Source organism: Octopus bimaculoides, chromosome 3 (assembly GCF_046866305.1).
Source record: "Octopus bimaculoides isolate indiv1 chromosome 3, ASM4686630v1, whole genome shotgun sequence".
Taxonomy (NCBI): domain Eukaryota; kingdom Metazoa; phylum Mollusca; class Cephalopoda; order Octopoda; family Octopodidae; genus Octopus; species Octopus bimaculoides.
In genome coordinates, this window is record NC_142930.1 from 20,637,074 (window position 1) to 20,659,573 (window position 22,500).

General features: G+C 36.3%; 1 protein-coding gene across 1 annotated transcript in view; it reads left to right on the plus strand.

Annotated features, from left to right (window-relative positions):
* The window catches only part of LOC106884087 (cytochrome P450 2U1), a 68,195-nt gene that overhangs the window by 24,323 nt on the left and 21,372 nt on the right, over positions 1–22,500 (plus strand). The window contains exon 3 of the mRNA XM_089348666.1: positions 16,621–16,916. Coding sequence (XP_089204792.1) covers positions 16,621–16,916 — 296 coding nt within the window. The remainder of the gene's footprint in view (positions 1–16,620; positions 16,917–22,500) is intronic.

Here is a 22,500-nt window from a genome sequence, read left to right on the forward strand (position 1 = left end):
ACATATTTAATAATGTTGTCCCATTATGTAATAAAACTCTTAAAGATAGTGGATTTAAAGAGGAAGTAGCTTATACACCTGTTATCAGGCCAGAAATAGAGAAAAGAAAGCACAGACACCGAAAAATTATCTGGCTCACACTCCCTTACTTCCCCGAAGTGACCTTTAATATAGGTAAATATTTATTGTCACTTATAGATAGACACTTTCCAATAAATCATAAATATAGGAAACTCTTCAATAGGCATAACCTAAAAATTAGTTTTAGTTCAACCACAAATTTAAAAAATATAGTTCCACACAACACAAAAGAAAAAAAGACGACATGAAGCCGGCTGTTCCTGCAGAGATAAAGATTTGTGTCCGCTAAATGGAGCCTGCATGACCGAGGCCATTAGTTATGAAGCCACCGTAGATTCTACGACCGCTAAGAACACAGTTTCATCCAAGAGATATGTTAGTCTCATGGAGGGAAATTTCAAAATTAGGTTCAATAATCACACCTTAAGCTTCAGACATTGGGATAAGCGGAAAACGACCAAATTATCCAGGTGTCAGTTATAAGATTTACTGGAAGATATTGGCCAAGTGCAAACCTTAAACCAACGGCAGTGGTAAGTGCGGTCTTTGTGATATGGAAAGATGGCTCATCTGGAAAAGCCCCTAAGACCCGAGCTACATGTCTAAATCCAAGAACTAAACTTTTTGGATCATGTCCACATATGACAAAATACTTGTTACGGTTTTGGCACCCCACCCCAAGATCACGGATAGAACCTGCTTTTTTTATTGTTCTCATACAAGCCTTCCATATGTCTTAACATTTGCTATTGTTTAATATATATTTTTTATACTTTTTCATTTTTCCCTTTTTTAATTGTGTGATTGTATACGTGTGTGAGTATATGTATATGTATGCATACATTAAATGTGTGTGTGTGTGTGCATGTGTATATATGTCTACGCGTGTATGTATATCTGTGGTTGCGTGTTAATAGGAGAATGTATATGTATGTATGTGTATATCTGTATACATAGTACATATATGTATATTCATATATACGGCGAGTGTGAATACATGCCTGCACGAGTATGTTTATATGTGTGTTTATGTATATGTGTGAATATATTTTATATGGATAAATGTCTAATATATTTGTAAGAATACATCTATGTGTATATGAAAATGAAGTTGCACACATATATACGTATGTGTATATATATATATATATATATGTGCGTGTAGAGATGTGTATATGAGCACGCAAATGCATGTATATGTTTTGTGTGTGTATGGGCATATATATATATATATATATATATATATATGCATGATTGTGTGAGACTTTATGAACGCAGGTTTTATATGCATTGCGAGAATATGATTGCATGTATTTTTTATAATTTTTATTTTTTATAATTTTTTCTGTCTATTAGAGTAACTCCCCTTTTATTCAACGGTATTTTCATAGCGTCTATTGTCAAAATAGCCGACGAAAATGCATCGTAGCTCTATTATTAGAACTTACTAATTGTCCTATATTGTACATTTATAAATTCTTCTATTTACCTAATATCGAGGTTTTATTCTTCTGTCGTCATTTTATTATTTATACACACACACACACACACACACACATATATATATATAAACCTACGTGGTTGACATAGATATTTATTTCGACGAAGATTGAAATATTGATGAACAATATTAATCGATTTTTGAGCTGTATTAATTTCTCATCAGATGTATCCACATCACTCCACCAAACCATGGAAAATAGGAGCCGATTTGTTTATAAAGACAACAAATCTAGTAGATTCGGGGAACTGGAGTTACTAATTTGCATACACTTTATTTAATATCAGTGGCTTGTCAACGGAGATCTTGTTCCACACAGGATCAATATATGATACAATATATGTAAACCTACGTTGTAGACATATATATATATACACATATATATATATATATATATATATATATATATATATATATATATATATATATATATATATATATATATATATATATATATATATATATATATATGTATATACATATATATATATATATATATATATATATATATATATATATATATATATATATATATATATATATATATATATATATATATATATATATATATATGTATATATATATATATATATATATATATATATATATATATATATATATATATATATATATATATATATATATATATATATATAGCTAACCTAATGAAAAATGATGAATAACCATAATTTATTTTCAAACCTCATTGAGTTCTGTGAGTGTGTGTGTGTGTGTGTGTGTGTGTGTGTGTATGCATGCATCGCTTTCTCTCTCTCTCTTTCTCTCTCTCTTTCTCTCTCTCTCTTTCTCTCTCTCTCTCTTTCTCTCTCTCTCTTCTCTCTCTCTCTTCTCTCTCTCTCTCTCTCTCTCTCTCTCTCTCTCTCTCTTCTCTCTCTCTCTCTCTCTCTCTCTCTCTCTCTCTCTCTCTCTCTCTCTCTCTCTCTTGCTCGATAGCTCGGTCAACTGCGCTTGCTTCAGTTTTTCCGATGCCCTCCAACTGTACTAAAGGCTGTCATAATATATATGTCCGTATGTGTTTGTGAGTTTGTGTTTAAGTTCATCGCTCTCAAACCACTGTTCCGAAAGTTGGAAGAGTTAAGGGGTCTCCCTTTCGAAATTGGACTTGGGAGGGCAGTGTCTGCACGCGCAAGCGACGTCACCGTAATGGTGTCAGACGCCTCCGAAGTGGAGTAAATCGAGTAATGGTGTGTGCTTTTCGTAAAAACATACAGCTTAACGATTTTACAGATCGATAAGAAGAAATACCAGATTGAAACAAGTCCTTGGGTCGTATAATAGAAGACTTGAAGATAATGCCCCAGTGTGGTGGCAGTGCAGTGGATAAATCTAGTAAAAGAATAAAATTAAATGTAGGTATGTTTGTCTGCATGTATGAAAGAATAAGTTGTACATTCTCTTATTAGTTACTGTTTTTGTATAATTAAACATTAAACGATTATTTTATAAACAATGAAATAGTTAGAAATTCATAGAGAACCATGTAATGCATAACTTCATTTGAAATTGTATTTTTTCTGGATCAATTGATTCATGAAATGGTTATAGTGCCCGCAAAGGTACTACTAAAGGAACAGTCTTAAGAGAAAGCATCTTTGAAAACAATTGTCTTTGTTATACTTTTGTCACATTTTCTAGTCATTATCTATCATTTATAACGTACTTATATGAAGAGATACATTCAGCTGTCTATTACACAAATACTGATTCAATTCTTTTCGACTTTCCTTTGTAACTTTGTTATTAAAATTATTGAAAATGTGATGAAAATATAAATATACCAACCACATGGTCCAGGGTTCAATCCCACTGCAGTGGTACCTTGGGCAAGTGTCTTCTACTATAGCCTCGGGCCGACAAAAGCCTTGTGAGTGGATTTGGTAGACGGAAACTGAAAGAAGCCTGTCATATATATGTATATGTGTGTGTGTTAGTGTATCTATATCTCCCCCCACCCACCCACCCACCATCGCTTGACAACTGATGGTGATGTGTTTATATCTTCGTAACTTAGCGGTTCGGCAAAAGAGACCAATAAAATAAGTACTAGGTTTACAAAGAATAAGTCCTCCGGTCGATTTGTTCGACTAAAGGCGGTGCTCCAGCATGGCCGTAGTCAAATGACTGAAACGACTAAAAGAATATATATATGTATGGCAGGATCAGTAAAGCATTGGTCAAAATATTTTGTGGTATTTGCTCCGACTAGTTGCATTTTGAGTTCAAACCCATTTGAGCTCAACTCTGCTATTCACTCTTCCAGGCTCGATTGAGGCACCAGTTTAAGTATTCGGTTCGATGTAATCAACCAGATCCCTATCCGTAAAACTGCTGGTCTTGTGCACAAGTCAGAAACTGTATTAAATGTGGATAGTATATATCTATTTATGTATATCTATTTATGTATATATCTACAAATTACAAATTAAAAGGGTAAAGGATTATCAATTTATTAATTCATTAATAAATCAACAATTAACAATTAATAATTTTTTACCAAGCCCATCGGTATGTAAGCACCATTATTGGTGGAGAACTTATTTAAAAGCTCATATATATTTATAAACATAATTAAGGGATCAGCAAATATTTGCTTCACCACTTGTCGCGCACATGGTAATTTCTTGAGGGAAGGACAGTAGACTGGCTGGCCGAAGTGGATTCGGTTATGCTTTCAGATCTGTGTCGATGTGGAATGTTACTCGTTCATGCTTGCACAGTTTGCTAGCATAGTCGAATTTACTGCTGGAATACCGTATTGATGAAGGAAATTGAGTATTTATCACTCATAATCCAGAAACGCGTCTACGGTTAATCTTCGGAATGGTTAATTTTCATTGTTTTTTCTTCTTGTTTTTGCCTTTGTGAGTTACAAGTGATGCTATCTGTGGGAGTCTCAGCTCTTTAGCTGCTATTTCTGAACTTCGGTATGTGGTGAAGCAAATATTTGCTGATCCCTTAATTATGTTTATAAATATGTATATATCTATTTAAGTATTTTGGGATTTGTATTTCTTCGAAAAGAATGAGTAATATTTTGTGTTATAAAAATAGCAATGCAATGGCATATGTGTGTGTATGTGTGTGTGTGTGTGTGTGTGTGTGTGTGTGTGTGTGTGTGTGTGTGTGTGTGTGTGTGTGTGTGTATGAGTGTGTGTATGTGTACGCATGTATGTGTGTGTACAAGCGTGCGTACAGCACTCCTCTTCTAAATGAGATTTGCCGCATATATTGAATATATATAGTACCTAACGGTGTTAAGTGTTGCAACTGTGCACTTATAGATCACAATTTTCCTCGCAAAGTTCATGTCCAGTGGAGCTATAGTTACACATGTGTAGGCCCTTAGCCAATCGACCCAAAAAGTATGAATGGAAAAGTACTGCGGTGGAATTTGAACTGAGAACGTAACGGCAGAAGAAATACCGGTAAGCATTTCGCCCGGTGTGTTAACGGTTCTACCAGTTCGCCGCCTTGTCCTATACTATGGTTGCATGTTCTACATTATGGTTCAATATTATGGTTACATAACGAAATACCGTCATTAATATTTATGTACCAGCTTACAGGAATGTGTTTAATACATAAAATTGATATACCCAATAACATTACCCCGCTATATTTAGTGGCTATTTAAGCAATGAGTTCGTGGATGATTGATTGGTTGGATGGGTGCTGATGAAGGAAGAAAAAATTCCTGAAATATGTCATAAACGCCCATTACCCATTATTTATCTTCGATGTCATTGTTTACCTCTGACGTCTATGATCGGAAAATTCGAAACAAAATTCTGTGCTGGCTATAGGTTGTTGTTGGCATTCCGTCGCTTACGACGTCGAGGGTTCCAGTTGATCCGATCAACGGAACAGCCTGCTCGTGAAATTAACATGCAAGTGGCTGAGCACTCCACAGACATGTGTGCCCTTAACGTAGTTCTCGGGGATATTCAGCGTGACACAGTGTGATAAGGCTGACCCTTTGAATTACAGGCACAACAGAAACAGGAAGTAAGAGTGAGAGAAAGTTGTGGTGATAGAGTACAGCAGGGTTCGCCACCATCCCCTGTCGGAGCCTCGTGGAGCTTTAGGTGTTTTCGCTCAATAAACACTCACAACACCCGGTCTGGGAATCGAAACCGCGATCCTATGACCGCGAGTCCGCTGCCCTAACCACTGGGCCATTGCGCCTCCATTGTGCTAGCTATAATTTCTATAAAAAATCTGTAGTGTGAACCTTAACAAGTTACATGTTATTGTTTATGAATTTATGTACTTCGAGATCCACTATTCCAAAACTGAATCATTTTATGTTCTCTTGGAAGTTTTTAAATCCTCATGACGTCAACAGTGTAACTTATGCAGTGTGTGTCTGTATTAATGTTTGCTTTTCTGTCAAGTTATATGCGAAAAACAATTCTGCGTTAAAGTGATGAATTACTCTATATTTTAGCAGGCTTCATATTTAATAAACTTTTACAAAGAAACGTTTGTCAGTGACGTCGAAGTTTTGGCTTGCTCCCCTTCGGCAACATACATGCATTGGTGCAAGTATATACGTGTTTGTGTGTGTGTGTGTGTGTGTGTGTGTGTGTGTGTGTGTGTGTGTGTGTGTGTGTTTGTGCGCGCGCGTATTGTGCGTGCGATCATGCACGTGTGTGTGTTCTTGTGTGTGTATGGATGACTGTATGCGTATGTGGGTATGTGTTCGTGTACAAGTACACGTGTATATTTTGTATGTGGGAGCGTCCACGTTTTTTTATGTTCATTGGTTGATTAATGCCTCTACTTTGATAAACATTCATGGGAAACTTGAAAGTTTTATTCTAACATTGAACTTTCGTGTCATCGTAAAGACGAGAAAACGCTCAAGTGTGAGACATGAATAGAACTACAGTTGATAGGCACCGTAGTTAACACGACTTGGCCGTTCTCTTTGTGTATAGGTAAATAGAATGTCGGAAGTCATTTGATCTGCATTCGTTTTATAAATAAAGCTTGCCTATTTAATAAAATAAATGTATAAATAAATAAATCTTCTTGAATAAACTTCTCAACAAAATTATTTTCTCAACTACACTATATATTCTGGTCATAGTGGCACCATGCTGTGTGAGTAGATCCAGTTTGTTTCTTCCGCTGATTTGTCAGATTAGACACTTTTCGTAGCACGAATAATAAGGTTAAGATATGTAAGTAATGGTGGGAAACTTATATAAAGATATTGTCAGCTTGTTAAGTGAGATGTTTTGTATAATTGTTGTTGCTGTTGTTGTTGTTTTTGCTATTTTATCGTTGTTGTTCATGCGTTTGTTTATAAGTCGTTCTTTGCGTTGCCGGGTATCATATCTCTTGGTCTGTTGCAGATAGATGTTGTTGCTGTTATTGCTTAGTTCCCGGTCAGGTCAACTCTGAATGAGCAGAATTATTGTCACAAATCTATGCCATTGTATTTTCACAAAGCTGGCGAAATCGTTAGTACTCCAAGGAAGAAAAAAATAACTTGACATCATTTGTTCCGGTATTATATTTGTGTTCAAAGCCCACCGAAACCCATTTCGCTTTCCATGCTCGATAAAGTAAACATCAAGTGCTACGATCAGTGGCGGCTCGTGTATAGGCACGCAGAACTCCAGCCCCCCACTGTTTCCACTTGATATTATCGATAACAATTCAATATAATGAGTCCTTCTTTCTTTAATTCTTTCCTTATACTTGTGCATTATATAATCCTTAAGCTTTAATGTCAGTAGCTATCCCTTAGTTTATGAAAAAAAAAAATATACAAAAATCTTTGTATAGAACTGTGCGCTTCATTGTTCCAGCGATGCGGTGATTGGCTGTTGTGTGCATAGGAAGCTTCACGCTAGGGAGAGAGAGCACTGTCGTTCACACAGGGCCAGTGAAAGGTAGTGTTTCTTTTTGACTCCGTGTGTGTTGTGTTTGAAAACGTGTTTATATTCTTGAATACGATTAAGTATAGAATTAGATTATTATCCTGCTTCCAGCTGTTTCAGTGTTGCTGCCAGGATTTGAAAAAGAGGGCAGGTTTTCCACCTTTATTTTGTGATTTAGGGGGAATTTTTGGAAAACAAGGGAGAATTCGCGGCGGTGTTCAGTGAACACATTAAACACACTACCTGGCAATGGCTAAAACGCGAATCGATCAAGTTTATGTATAAATATTCTTTTTATGTGTTTGTTTCCTTTTACACAATATTAAAACAACGGCTAAAATTTTTCTGAAGCAGCATTACCTCTAATTTTATCTACGAACCCCCATCGGCTGCGATAGATGTAATCTACTTTTCTCTTCCCCTAAAATCCTGGACTTGGGCTAAACTTAGAAAGAATTATAAGTTGCAAACCTTCTTTTCCTTTTAAAGAAGGAATAGTATTATTTGCAGAAGCTTTGGCTGTTATTCCTAACAAGTTCATCGACCATGTCACTGATTGATATGAAGAAGAGGAAAAATATGATGATTTAGGCTGGGCCCTGCATCAATATCATTAGGCCCACAATAAAGATTTCGTCATGGAAATCGTAACGATGATGATAAGAATAAATGTTATTGTTGCTATTGTTCAGTATCGTTAATTTTCAATGTATTCTAATACAAAAAATAACGGTCAATGACCAGCGGTTTCCTAATCAAATATTTGACGGTGATTGAACCAAGGACAAAGAAGTAAGCAAGTTCCATTTAGCAGTTGGTTTCTGTCTTGCGGAGTTGCGTCTCCTCTATAATAGTTGCTCTTGAAAAAAAATGAAAGAACAAAAATATGAGTCCACTTAATTATAAGTTTTTTTTTTCCAGTAGTAGATAATATTACACAAATAATTTGTCAACCAAGTACTCATACATTTTGGTGATTGCTTGGAAAATAAAAAAAGATTTATAAATAAGAAGTGAATGTGTCGCAATAGGAAAGAGAGATTTGACACAGAAGCATACACACGCACACACGCGCGCGCATACACACGCTCACATAATGCATACACACACATGTACACACACACACATGTACACACACACAGACACATATACACAAAATGATAAGTGTTCTAGCAGAATAAGTCCTGTGAGAATCACTTATTACATAAATTAATTAACCCTCTACTCCATACATCTTTCAGGATCTTTCCGTTTCTAACGGAATCGCTAACTACAATTATATGCACATACACACAGGAAAACACTGAGACGTGCATAGACACACGCATACACATGCACATAAACACACAAACACACAGGCATTCTTTCTCTCTCTCTCTCTCTCTCTCTCTCTCTATATATATATATATATATATATATATATATATATATATATATATACATATATATATATATATATATATATATATATATATATATATATATGTATGTATGTATATGTGTAGTGAAGGCGTATGGCTCAGTGGTTAGAGCGTTGAGCTTACGATCGGGAGGTTGTGAGTTCGAATCCCGGACTGGGCTGCGTGTTGTGTTCTTGAACAAGACACTTTATTTCACTCAGCTGTAGAAATGAGTTGTGACGTCACAGGCGCCAAGCTGTATCGCCCTTTGCCTTTCCCTTGGATAACACTAGTGACGTGGAGAGGGGAGGCCGGTATGCATGAGCAACTGCTGGTCTTCAATAAACAACCTTGCCCGGACTTGTGCCTGGGAGGGTAACTTTCTAGGTGCAATCCCATGGTCAGTCATGACCGAAGGGGGAGGATACGAGTGATTGAAGAAACAAAAGAAGGCGACACACAACACAATTGACAATGTTACATGTATTATATTTAATAACAGTTTGGCTCGGCTCCATGTAACTTAAAGTTTCATAAGCGCGTACATCGAACCTAGCTTGTCAGACATCTGCTGATCAGTAACATGATGAGAGAAATCCAAGAAGGTTTCTACATATTAGGCCACTATTGGTCAACTCGGGTCACGTAGTGTTACTGATGTGGGGCGATATCAGATCTTATGCTTGTTGTGAGGTCCACATGTTCTGGTATGATATTGGTTATCGCCGCTATAAGTGGTCGTCGCCGCTATGTCTGGAGACTATAGAATGGTTTATTTTGCAACATCAGTTCGTTGCGTTTATTGCTACATGTAGCGGAGCGGTATGTCTGTCACTATATTGGATTTTCAGTATGGATAGAGCTGTAGTCGGTACGAGAAGTAGCAGTTAAGTACTGCGCCCCAGAGTATGAAGCAGGCGAACCGAAGGTTGTGTATCTGATTTGTCAGCTTCCAGTGGCTTGAAGTTCATTAACAGGGCATATATTTACCTGTCATTGGATATTGTAAGTTGCAGGCTCTCGCAGACGCTGAGGTTGCAACTGCGAGTTCCAGTTGAGTACGAAGGTGCTCTGTTAATGATACTCAATTCAATGTTGGGAAAATCATTCTGGCGGTCAGAGCGTCTCCTGATAAAACGGGATAAGGAAGTGGTTTTTTCTTTGGCTGTCACGTCCGTGTACTGTCTTAGAATTTCATCGGGTGGTATGAGGGTGGCTCTATAAACCAGAGCCCTTGAAAAGCAGTATCCTCCCAGTTGCTAGGATTTCGTAAGTTACCGGTAGGGTGCATTTCGGAGGTTGCATAGGTGTGTGTTGGTGTCTATTGTAGCGTGCGATCTAAGCAGGAGTAACTGAAATTGACGTTGTTGGAGTTGAAAAGTTTATATTACATATGGGTTCTAGGAAAGTTTTCCTTAATTAATACCACCACCAAACCTGGTTATTCCCACGGCTGTCGTCGCAATAATGTTACTTTTCACTAACCCGCGACAACTCGCTCCAGCAAGTGTAATATGATCTGATGTCGCTAAATAAACCGTACTATAGTTTCCAGACATAGCGGCGACAACTCTCTATCGACATCCTGTCCGACCATGTGGACCTAAAAACAAAGATCAGATCTCGCTTGGAGACAAATAAAACCACATGACCTCAATTGATCAAAGTTGAAACCACTTTGAATTTGTCTCATCCTTTTACTCAGTTTGCAGACTCTTGGCGAGCTACGTTCGTTCTTCGAGCCTAAAAAACTTTAAGTTGCAAGGAGCTGGGTCAAAATGCTATTATATAATATATATCAATCATTCGAAACACTCCTTAAGGAGTTACCTTTCCATAAAGTATCTTATCTCTACAAAGCATGATGTCTAGGTTCTTCATGTAAAAAATATGTTGAACTGAATATATTTTAGACTTCCAACATTTCAATTAAGTCAATGTATCTTTAATCTGTATCTGTCAGCTGAGACAATCAGTTTGTACCTTCTAGAGTGCAAATATTTCTTGGCATAAGATATTGATTGGAGTTCTGCTAGAATGGATGTTCTAATCCTCGTGTAACGACGTCTTTCGTATTGCCTTAACAACGTTTATCTGAATTCTGATAAACTGAGTGCATTTTATCGAACGCTATTGTAAGCTATTGGTGGTAGTTTTCTGTTAGCTACAGCTGTACCACCTAAATTCATTTTGGAAAAATTTTTTTTGTATTGAAATACGTTGGCTGAAATAAATAACCGAAGAATTTATCCAAGTTGAATGGAAGTAGTTCAAGAATTATGAGATGGTCTCTTTTATATGATAGTTGTTCATTGGGTATCCAGCTGAACATAAAACATTCGGTATCCAGCTGAACATAAAACAAAGTTTACAACAGGAGTGATGTCAGCTTGCTACGACAAAAAAAAAAAAAAAAAAAAAAATGCGCATTTTTCAATCCTTCCAACATTGGTAACTCTTAGAGGTTCAAGTTTGATATTGGATTGAAATTTTGGCACAAGGCTAGCAATTTCGGGGATCAATCAAGTAGATCACATCGCCTCCAATACTCAATTTAGCGACCGCGAAAGGATACAAGGTAAAGTCGACCATGGCGGAATTTGAACTGAGAACGTAAAGACGAGTAAAATGCCATTAAGTATTTTGTCTGGTCTTCTAACGATTTTGCCAACTCGTTGCCTTAGATTCAAGTTTGATATCAAAACCATGTTAAAGGCATATGGGCTAGAGGGATGCATATCTGATAAGAAAAGTTTGTTCCGTTTATTAGGGTGTTTAGAATGCTGGACTTAACGAGGAGAAGCAATGGTTTGCAGCCCAGTCATTTAGAGAAACGGAAACCGTTAAAGAAATTGTGATGGAGTGGAACAACAAATTTGTAGGCCAGTAATTGTATTATTTTCCAACCAACGTATGTTGTTTTTATTTGTTTTTTTTTTCGAATCATCCAGTGGTTCGGATATTAGTGTTGACATATATATACCTAAGAACGTTTTGTAAAAATAATAATTCCAATATACGGAAAGCTTATGCCTATTATTATGTGTTAGTATAAAGGCGACATACAGGTAGAATCGTTATTACGCTGGACAAAATGCTCAGCGGCATTTCTTTAGATTTGCATTCTGAGTTCGAATATCTCCGAAGTTGACTTTACCTTTCGTCCTTTCGGGGTCAATAAAATAAGTACCAGTCGAACACTGAGGTCAGTGTAATCGACTAGCCGTCTCCCACAACATTTCAGGCCTTGTTTCTGGTGTAGAAAGAATTGTTGTGTCAATATATCTAACACTATGTACAAGAGTGTTAGCCATCATATGACGGTAACATTGGAAGCATACTTTTGCCATAAAAATATAGAGCATACATGCTATGATTATAATTTAACTTTCATTAAGTTTCTTATGGTTTATACAGTGATGAAATGTATACTGATTTTCAAAAGAAAAAATATTTATTACCTTAAAATTAAATCAAATAAAACAAATTCGTCATTTTTTTCTCTCTTCCCTAACTATTCTGTCAATTACGCCCTCTCCTCATCTTCCTTTCTCATGGAGCCTTCTCTCTCACAGTTCGCGTGCGTATGTCTGGAAGGTATTCTTTTACATACAGCCTGCCACCAAGCCCAATGGGTGCGCTGATCCCGCATCTTTTATAATAACTGCTTATGTATCTCTGTTTTACTCTCCCTAACCCTCCCTGTTGTTTCTATAGGATTTAAAGCGTGACTGGAGAAATCAACCAACTATCCAATCAACCAACCAATCAACCAACAATTATATCGATTGTTTTTTTTTTTATAGGGACTAGTGTAAACATAAGTAATGCAGTAATGTATGTTTCTGTATTGACATCTCATCGGATAGAATGTGTCATCTTATAGAATCAAGCTGACACTTGATATGACCTAACGACATGGATGAAGTATGACCTTTTACGTAATACATCATTTTGTTTACTGGCCACAGTCCGTATCCTGTTGCCCTCGTTCAGTAATTTATTTATCTCTATACGTATTTCAATACTTTTACGTAATTTGTGAAGTTTTGACTTCCTTCTCTTGTAATTTACCGTTATTTTGATTGGTTTAATTGACACTTTCATCGCAGAACTACGAAAACTATTAAAGATATAGAAAAAAAAAGTGCAACTTCCTTTCTCGTATGTGTTTCATCTTTCCGCAATTTTATTCCTAGGGTGATTTCATTTTACAATTAATTTAATTTAAAACGTGTTTTTTCCCCTTACAAAACATGCTATTTTAGACATGAATGACAAAGCCACGTTGTTTTTACATAAATTACTTTTACCGGCTGTCTCTCACACGAACTTTGAACGTACAATTTAGCTCTCTCTCTCTCTCTCTCTTCTTCTTCTTCTTCTTCTTCTCTCACATACACACATTCCCCACCACCACCACGGGTGTATTTTTAGGAAGTTACTTCCTAGCAACGCGGTTTCAAGTTCAGCCCTTTTGCATAAAACTTTGTATAAGTATCTTCTATCAATGATAATAAGTGAATTTTAGTAGACAAAAACAGATAAAAATACGCCACAAACACAAACACACACCAGTATAATTCTTTCTCCCATAGGCACAAGGCCTGAAATGTTGTGGGTAGAAAATAGTCAAATACTTGGACACTGGTGTTCAACTGATATTTACTTTATCAACTTCTAGATTACGGCGGAATTTGAACTCAGAATGTAAAGACGGGTGAAATGCCACTAGCTTACTACCCGGCATGCTAACAATTCTGCCGGCTCACCGCCTAATTTTGAGGTACCATGAAAACAGTCTTAAATTAACAGAAGGATAACTCAATACATTTTGTAAAGTATCGTATTTATCTTTTATCTTTTACTTGGAGCACAAATCGATGAAGGCTAAGGAGGCCAAAACTTCGAAGTCACCAACAACATTATTCTTATAAAAGAATAATCTATCTATCAAAAGGGTAAAGACCCCCTTCGTTCATAAATGACCATGGGATTTCACCTAGAAAGTTATCCTCAGAGGCACAAGTTCGGACAAGGTTGTTCATGGAAGACCAGCAATCATCCATGCATACCAGCCTCCCCTCACCGGGCGACCAATATTATTCAAGGGAAAGGCAAAGGCCAATACAGCTTGGCGCCAGTGACATATTTCTACAGCTCAGTGAACTGGAGCAACGTGAAATAAAGTGTCTTGCTCAAGAACACAACACTCAGCTCAATGTAAATGTATATATATATATATATATAGAGAGAGAGAGAGAGAGACCAAAGTGTACGTACGCCGCTATATATATATATATATATATATATATATACAAAATGGGGCAAGAACGCAAAACAACCAGACAGTTAGGCGATACAAGAAAGGGACAACAAAACATCCAGACAGACGATACAAAGAAAACAAGGACGGGTCATTCGGAGTTTTCTTTCTCCAGTCGAGTTCCAGATTATCTTTGCAATTTCGGCTGGTTATACTCGAGATTGCTCCAATCTGGCCAGCCCCAAGGAAAAACTAAGCTAGGAGCATTAGATTCCTTGGAAGAAAGCAACGAATGTATACGAGGACGGAAAAAATGAAGAAAGTTACACAAATACAAATAATAGGACATAACAACAGGTGTCTTTCGACTTAGGACGAATCAATTTAAGCTGGTGTGTGTGGAAGTAAAGTCTTACGGCAGGGATGTCTGTGCAACATCTCTATTCTTCCCTGTGCCTGTGAAAACTTGTATCCCTGCCGTAAGGCTTTACTTCCACACACGCCTGCTTAATTTAATTAGTTCTTAGTCCTGTTATTTGTATTTGTGTGACTTTCTCCATTTTTTCCGTCCTTGTTTTCGTATATATTCGCTGCTTTCTTCCTTGGAATCTAATGCTCTTAGCTTAGTTTTTCTTTGGGGCTGGCCAGATTGCAGCAATCACGAGTATAACCAGCTGAAATTGCAATGATAATCTGGAACTCGACTGAGGAAAGAAAACTCCGAATGACTCGTCCTTTTTTTTTGTATCGTCTATCTGGATGTTTTGTTGTCCCTTTCTTGTATCACCTAACTGTCTGGATGTTTTGCGTTCTTGTCCCATTTTGTATATATATATATATATGAAAGAAAAGGAATGTAAGAATCACAGAAAGTTTGTATAATAAAATTTATGGTGATATTAGGATCATATTACATCATTACATTATTGCAAATTAAATAAGTACCGGTTTCACGATCAACGATTGTCAACTTATATAGAGAAAACTTTTTGCTGTCAGTAGGACGCCATCTTTGAAAAAAAGTAAACAGAGATGATGCAGTATGTCAAGGGGAGCAACTCTTATTTTTCACGAAGCTCTTCAGTGTTTTTGGAAGCATGGAGTTACAGGAGTTATTTCATTTTATACACAGTTAATTATATTACGTACTAGGTTTTAAAGATTAGGCAGTAATGTGTGAATGAGTGTATATGCATATATTTTATGCTCTTACATCTCATTTTCTCTCTTGTAAAATATATATGTACACATACATACACATACACGCACACAATATATATATATACATATATAATTTTGCATGAAGCGTAAAGATGCTTAAAAGCATACATCTGCTAGAAATAAGATTGAAGCATTAATCAAACCACCGTACAGCACCAAGATAACAGAAAAACAGTAGGCGAGGAAAACGGAAAGAATTAATATATTCAAAAGCACAAAATAAAATATTATGCAGTTTAGGACATCCACATACTCGGATTTCGGCTTTTGGATATTTAATCCTTGAGCCTCTTCAGTGTGAACTACCAAGTAAAAATTCACGAACGTCACGTTAAACTTCGAGGCAAACATAGTCTTGTTTTACATAGACATGACTCTAAGAACAATTACACATTACAAACACCATACCGCTGTAATTCTAACGTCATTTAAACTTTTCTTTTTATTTTCCATTCCTTAATTTTTGCTACTGACGAATACTTCTTGACAACTCAAATTCTTAAAATGAATTTATTGTCTTTATGTATGAAACGATCGTATAGCTACATGAATAAAAATAATTTCAATCCTTATTAACATCTAATCTCCTCCATTTACGAAAAATATGATTGAATTTGTTGAACTTTTTTTTATAAGTTAAATCATATATTTAATATTCTTATATACATATATATATATATATATATTGAGAGAGAGCGGTAGAGGTTTTAAGAGGTAATGGTGTCAATGAGACCCAAAGGTATCAGGTAATGCTGAGTAAGTGCTATGGATAGACTATAGTTAAGCTCCAGGTTCGGTGATTATGCGAATAAGGAGTCCAACGTAAGTCATCAGCATGTGTGAATGAGATAAAAAACCAAGGCTGTGAAGATTTTAGAACATTTATAAATAGAAGGTCTTACAGCTGTTTCCAGAATATTTATTATATCCCTTCATCGGAGACGGTGTGAGAAAATGGTTAAGCATTATATATATATATATCATAAAGAGTTAATGCACATATGTTGGTACTCAGATCTCTCTTTATATCTTTATTTCTTTCTCTCTTTCACTTTACATTTTGATATGACAGAATGACTAATGGTGGCTTGCTTCAGTTTTCAAAGATATTGGCTATCACTAAAGCGCACAATTTAATCTGCCTTTAAAACGTATGCCTCTCATGCTTTCTATTATAGTCCGTAATAGAGATGAATACCTATGTATATATTTTCGTTTATAATTATATTCATGTAACAGATTCGACTATAACGATCCCGAATTCCGTCAGTATGTGCAAGGAATTGATGAGAACATGCAAGATGTTGGAGTGAGTACAGTTGTTAACTTTTTCCCGATTCTCGAACACCTTCCTGGAGATCCTTTCAAGATTAAAAAAGTTTTCAAGAACATTAAGAAAATGGAAAAATTCATTGAGGGTGTTGTCCAGCGTCATCTAGAGGATTTCGATGAGTCAAATATAAAAGACTTCACAGACGCATACATCAAAGAAATGGGGTTACAAAGCGAAAACAACCCGGACACTTCTTTTACTGGTGAGTTTTGTAGTTATTTGTATTTTTTCATGGATGGATGAATAGGAGATTCTGTAGAGCGCGTGACAGAGTATATTGTATGCATGTGTGTATGCGTATACACAGACACTCACAAACACACATACACAAGCACACACATATATACATATACACACACACATATACATATATACATATATATATATGTATGTACGTATTACATACAAAAATAAGAGGAATGACCAGCAAAAGTGGATTCCTATATGCTAGAAATAGATGCCAAATCATCTAACCACGAAAAATGTGTTCGGGTGGACGTCTTGTGTCTAGTTCTTGAAATTATATTTTATAAATCGACAGACTACGCTGATGATCCTGCAGATATTTACTTATGTAAATTTTAACAGGTGAAACCATGATACGTAGGTTAATCGTTTTTTTTTTTTAGTATTTTTTCATTTGTCTTGCCCTTTTACAGTCTGTTATGTCACTAAATTTTTACTGAGAACATATTTTTAGTGGTTAGATGATTCGACATCTATTACTAGCATATAGGAATCCACTTTTGCTGGTCATTCCTCTTATTTTTGTGTGTAATATAATTTTAATCTTCGGATTTTTTTAATATGCTAGACCACTGGTTTTAATTGATTAATATCAATTTCTACCCTTATTAATAAATGTTATATATGTATGTATGTATGTATGTATGTATGTATGTATGTATGTATGTATATACAAATACGCACACACTCGCACCCACAAATACAGTGACAGAAAGATAGACATAACTGTGAAGGTGCTGCGAATCGAAAGATCCGCATAGCGGGTGCCAATAGATTTCAGAGGTCATCAGGAGAGAATGTGTGCCGTTTCTGGTCCTTTTTCCCGATGGATTTATAGCGCATCGACACTGATTGAGGCACCACCTAATGACTCGAGTGACTAGTTTTAATCATCGATAATCGATATGAAGCATGTGGTATTTCACTGCACGATGGTGTTGGATAGGTATGCATGGAAAAACACTGTGAAGTCCTCAGAATTCCCCCATCGTGCTGCTGAGAAGTAGACGGAAATGATCAATGACAGCAAGAAGCAGCAGAAGTTTTATTAGTATTTCTGTTTTTTTCTTTCTTTTTCTTATGGTCAGAGAAATAGTAGAACTACTAGAGCAAATGATATAATGTATAGCACTATTTAGTCAGATCCCTTTATGTTGTGGGTTGAAATTTTGCTTAAGTAAACTATATGTTTCATTGTTCAGGAAGGTGGATGGAAACAATGCCAGAATTATATTGAGACTTGACTGCATCCTTCCTCGAAATGTTTGTCCGTGCGTTAATGCTGGAAGTTATCATTTCAAGGCAGTGGTTTGGGAGAACCGTTAGACTGCTGGTCAAAATTGTCTTGCAGTATTTAGTTCCACTCTTTATGTTTTATGTTCTTATCCTGGCAACGTCGACTTTGTCTTTCATCCTCCGATATCGATTAAATAGGTACCAGTCAACTTGGAAATCTGTATAATATAATCAGCTACAGCTTTCCATAAAATGTTTAATCCTGCGCCTGTATAAGAAACGAATAATTTATTGTTATTGGTTTCTTGTGAACAGTTTCAAGGCTCTTACATGGATGAAAGAGATGTGTAAATGAAAGAATAGAGCGCAGTAAATTGCAGATGTTTATTTTTCTCCAATTTTATTGATGCAAAAACGATGAAGAGCAAATTCGTGCAATCGGCATCTTAGTTCAGACTGAATCGAGGACAAGACTAAGCGGAGTATGGACTAAATAATATAAATTAAGTGCTAAACTACATCTATCTTAACATAAATATATGTCATAATAACATAAATAACATAAATATGTGTCATAATTATTTTTATTGATAAAACAAGCAAAATAATCATTAAATATGTAAATCATTGTTATTAGGGTTGTCAATTGTCAGAAACAGAAGAGGAGTGAACGAACCAATGATATAATAATAATCCTTTCTACTATAGTCACACCACCTGAAACTGGTGGGAAGGTGGATGTTGATTACATAGACCCCAGTGCTCAAGTGGTATCTATTTTGTTAACCCTGAAAGGATGAAATGTATAACTGGTCTCGGCGGCATTTAAACCCGGAACGTAAAGACGAAAGAAGTTCCGCTAAGCATTTTGTCCAGCACAGTAGCCATTCTGCCAGTTCGCTGCCTTTATTACTGATAATAACGATGAAGATATTAATGATAATAACGATTAAAAGTTAATGTATTCGTTACTGGGGCATCAAATGAGAGAGACATTACGATGACAATTTTTATGTAAAGGGCAGTTTCATAAAATGAGAGAAAGAAAGGAAGAGGAGGGGAAATGAGTTTAAAAAGTATACATAGTGTAGAAAGTACATAGTGTAGTGAGTACATGAATGATGCAGTACTTCTGATACATGGGAACCTCAAGCTAGGGCCCATCAAGGAACCACACAGATCCAGGATCACCCTGACCACTAAGGGCACACACCTTTACCCGACTTTTGTCCACCAATCTACAGGCACATACTTTCATCTAACCAATTTTGTCACCTTTTGACAAATTCACAACGTAGAATTTCCACTGAAAGCATTACTTGACTAGTAGAATGTGGTGAGCACCTGACCATATCTCAGGTGCCAGACTCATAATATAAGTCTTCTCTTCATTCAGGACTGCAGCTCCATCAAAGAGATGAGCGACAGAAAAACTTATCATACAACTTGAAACCACACTTGCTTATCGCCAGGAAGATCTACGGCTGACGCAGCCTCAGCGTGTCTGTACATCAGCAGCCACGGCATGCCGAGCCCGCCTTTTATATGGTGTTAGCAATAGATGGACCACCAGACTAGTGAAACGCATCCCTTCCAAAGGAAGCAGAAAAATACGCTCCAGTCTAACCAAGCAGGGACTGAGGTGAGGCACAATGATCAGGTGTTAAGTTATTTCGAAGATATGTAGGCATTTACGACCTTTGTTCGACCTGTCAGGGATAACTAGCTATATTTCTCGTTGCCTCGTCCTAGTTACTGTCTGTCTGGAAGGCTGGATCAAATCAGACCCACCAAAATTTAACCGGTCTCTCTGTCCAGTGTCCTAAGTGTCAAGCGACAAGCCATTAATATGACTCAATTTATCTTTGCTCCTACCATCGCCTTGTATTCTTTAGAAAGAAATCAACTGCTTGCATTTCCGTGGTATCCGACAACATTACGGTGATGTCATCCGCTTATACCGAGATAGCTCTCCCACATCTCAGCTCGAAAGGGATGTGCCTCCAAAGTTCTAGCTTCTTCAATAATGACTCGAGAGCCAGTATATAGAAGGGATGAGAACGGACACCCATGATGAACTAAGCGCATGATATACGAAAGTTCGGAGAGGTGGCCGTTCACTTTGATTACCGAGTTGTCTGATGCACTTTTGCTCCTGCTATCGGCTCGTATTCCTTCGGAATGTTGCTGAGCTGAAAATGTTGATACATTGCTACCTTCTGTTTACTTATGCATGATATTCATCCACAGATAAATGTCTTCGTTACATTTACAGTCCTGCGATCGGACGGGCATACAAGGTATCGACCTTTGGGACCAAAACTCCTACATTACATTAATACAGTTAGTCCTTTATACTGTGTAATGTAGTTAAATAATTTAGTGCAGTACAGCAGAGTAATACTAGACAGTGTGTATATGTAGTATTTAGTAATGGGTCGCTTGGTTTCAATAATTTTGCATTGCAAAAAGTGGTTTGTTGGCAGAAATAGTAAAACACCTGATAAATCCCGCCCAATCCTTTCTCAAAATCATCAGTTCTTTGAATGTTTTCAGTGCTGATGAAATGACGTATTAGTAGTATGCTAGAATCTATTCAATTAATTATGCAGAATCTTTGAAAGAAAAATGTTTTGCGCTTAGTCAAAAGAATAAAGTCTTCTACTGTGGATGCTGGAACCACTGATACCACTGGTACATATTACCAAATACACGCATAAAATGATGTAACACGAAGATTCCTCACGTCGAAGTTATATTTCAGAATCAATCGATGGAACAGTAGATCAATAAACCAATATCTTCTTCAGCATCTATATTTGGAGAGTCAATTACAGTCGTAGACATGCTGGTGTCCACTTTCCACAAAAAGACAACCAAATTTATCAATTCTAACTTGTAGAAAGATTTCTGATCATACAAATTAAGTCATGCACGAAAAAAAGAAAGAAAAATATAATGATATAGAAAGAAGAATAGAAAGATATAGAAAGAAAGAGATATATAGATATAAAGAAACAACTGAAAAACAAAGATATAATCATGATGTAAGGAAAAGTCAGCACGATGCTGCGTAACCTAAATATTATTTTATCATCGATTATAGATGGCGCTAAACAAGGCGATAACGAGATTGTTTGACTGAAAATTTATTCATCGCACTAAACGTGATTGGAATAATATGTTGAGTCGTGTAAATAATATTATCACGAGATTCTCGTTTTGAATTTGAATGGATGCTTTTCACTAATATTCTTTCACGGCTGCAGAGCTGTACTGTCTCATGCGATCAGAACTGTCAGATTTTTTGTATTTATAAATACTTCTTTGTAATGCCTCAAGTTTATATAAGGCGGTTTTCGTTTGCTTTGATGGTTTGGCTTGTATGATGTTTAGTATTATAGTTTAGCATCATAGTTTACCGTAGTCTTAAAAAGAATCGAAAAAAGAAGTTGCTTCTGTTTATTTACTCATGGCTTGGATAGCAGCTGAGATAATAAGGATGAGGGGAGGCAATGAATCGCCTATAATGTTTTATGAACGGTCATTCCTAAGATTCTGAGTTCAAATCTGTTTTTCACTTTGCATATAATCAACTTACAGTCAATAAAATAAGCACAGATGATATGTTTTAATCCATGGGTATGATCACGACGATTAATTGCACTTTTCTAAAGATTGGTCTTAACCTAGCTGAACACCCACGATATAGTTTTTATTCTACCCTAAGCCACAAACGTCGTGCATTAAGAAGTTCCCATCAAATAGAATTTCAGTAGTAGTCGATTCATTTGCAAACTTAAGATTTGTTAGGAAATGGGTCGCAACCAACTCATATTTCTGTCTAGCTGAATTGAGGCCATATTTCGTCCGTCTTTACGTTCGGTTTTTAAATTCCATTGAGGCCGACTTTACCTTTCATCCTTTCGGAGTCGATAAAATAAGTACCAGTTGAGCACTGGTACTTAAATTATACTCCCACTAAATTGCTGGTCTTGTGCCGAAATGTGAATCTATTATTATAGTCTAATGAAAGATAATGCTTTTGTGTTCAAATGTGAAATGCTAACGCAAAAACCTTACAGGGTTGAGTTAAGTCCATTTACATTCTGTGATCGAATGTAAATTTTATTGCATTTTACTAGTTATTTCTTCAGTGTTGAGTTAATTAGTACTTTCTATTATAGGCATAGAACCTGAGAATTTTTGGGGAAAGAGCCAGTCGATTGCGTTTGGTACTTATTTCATCTCAACAACTCAACCCGAAAGGATGAAAGGCAAAGTCAACCACGGCAGACTTGGAA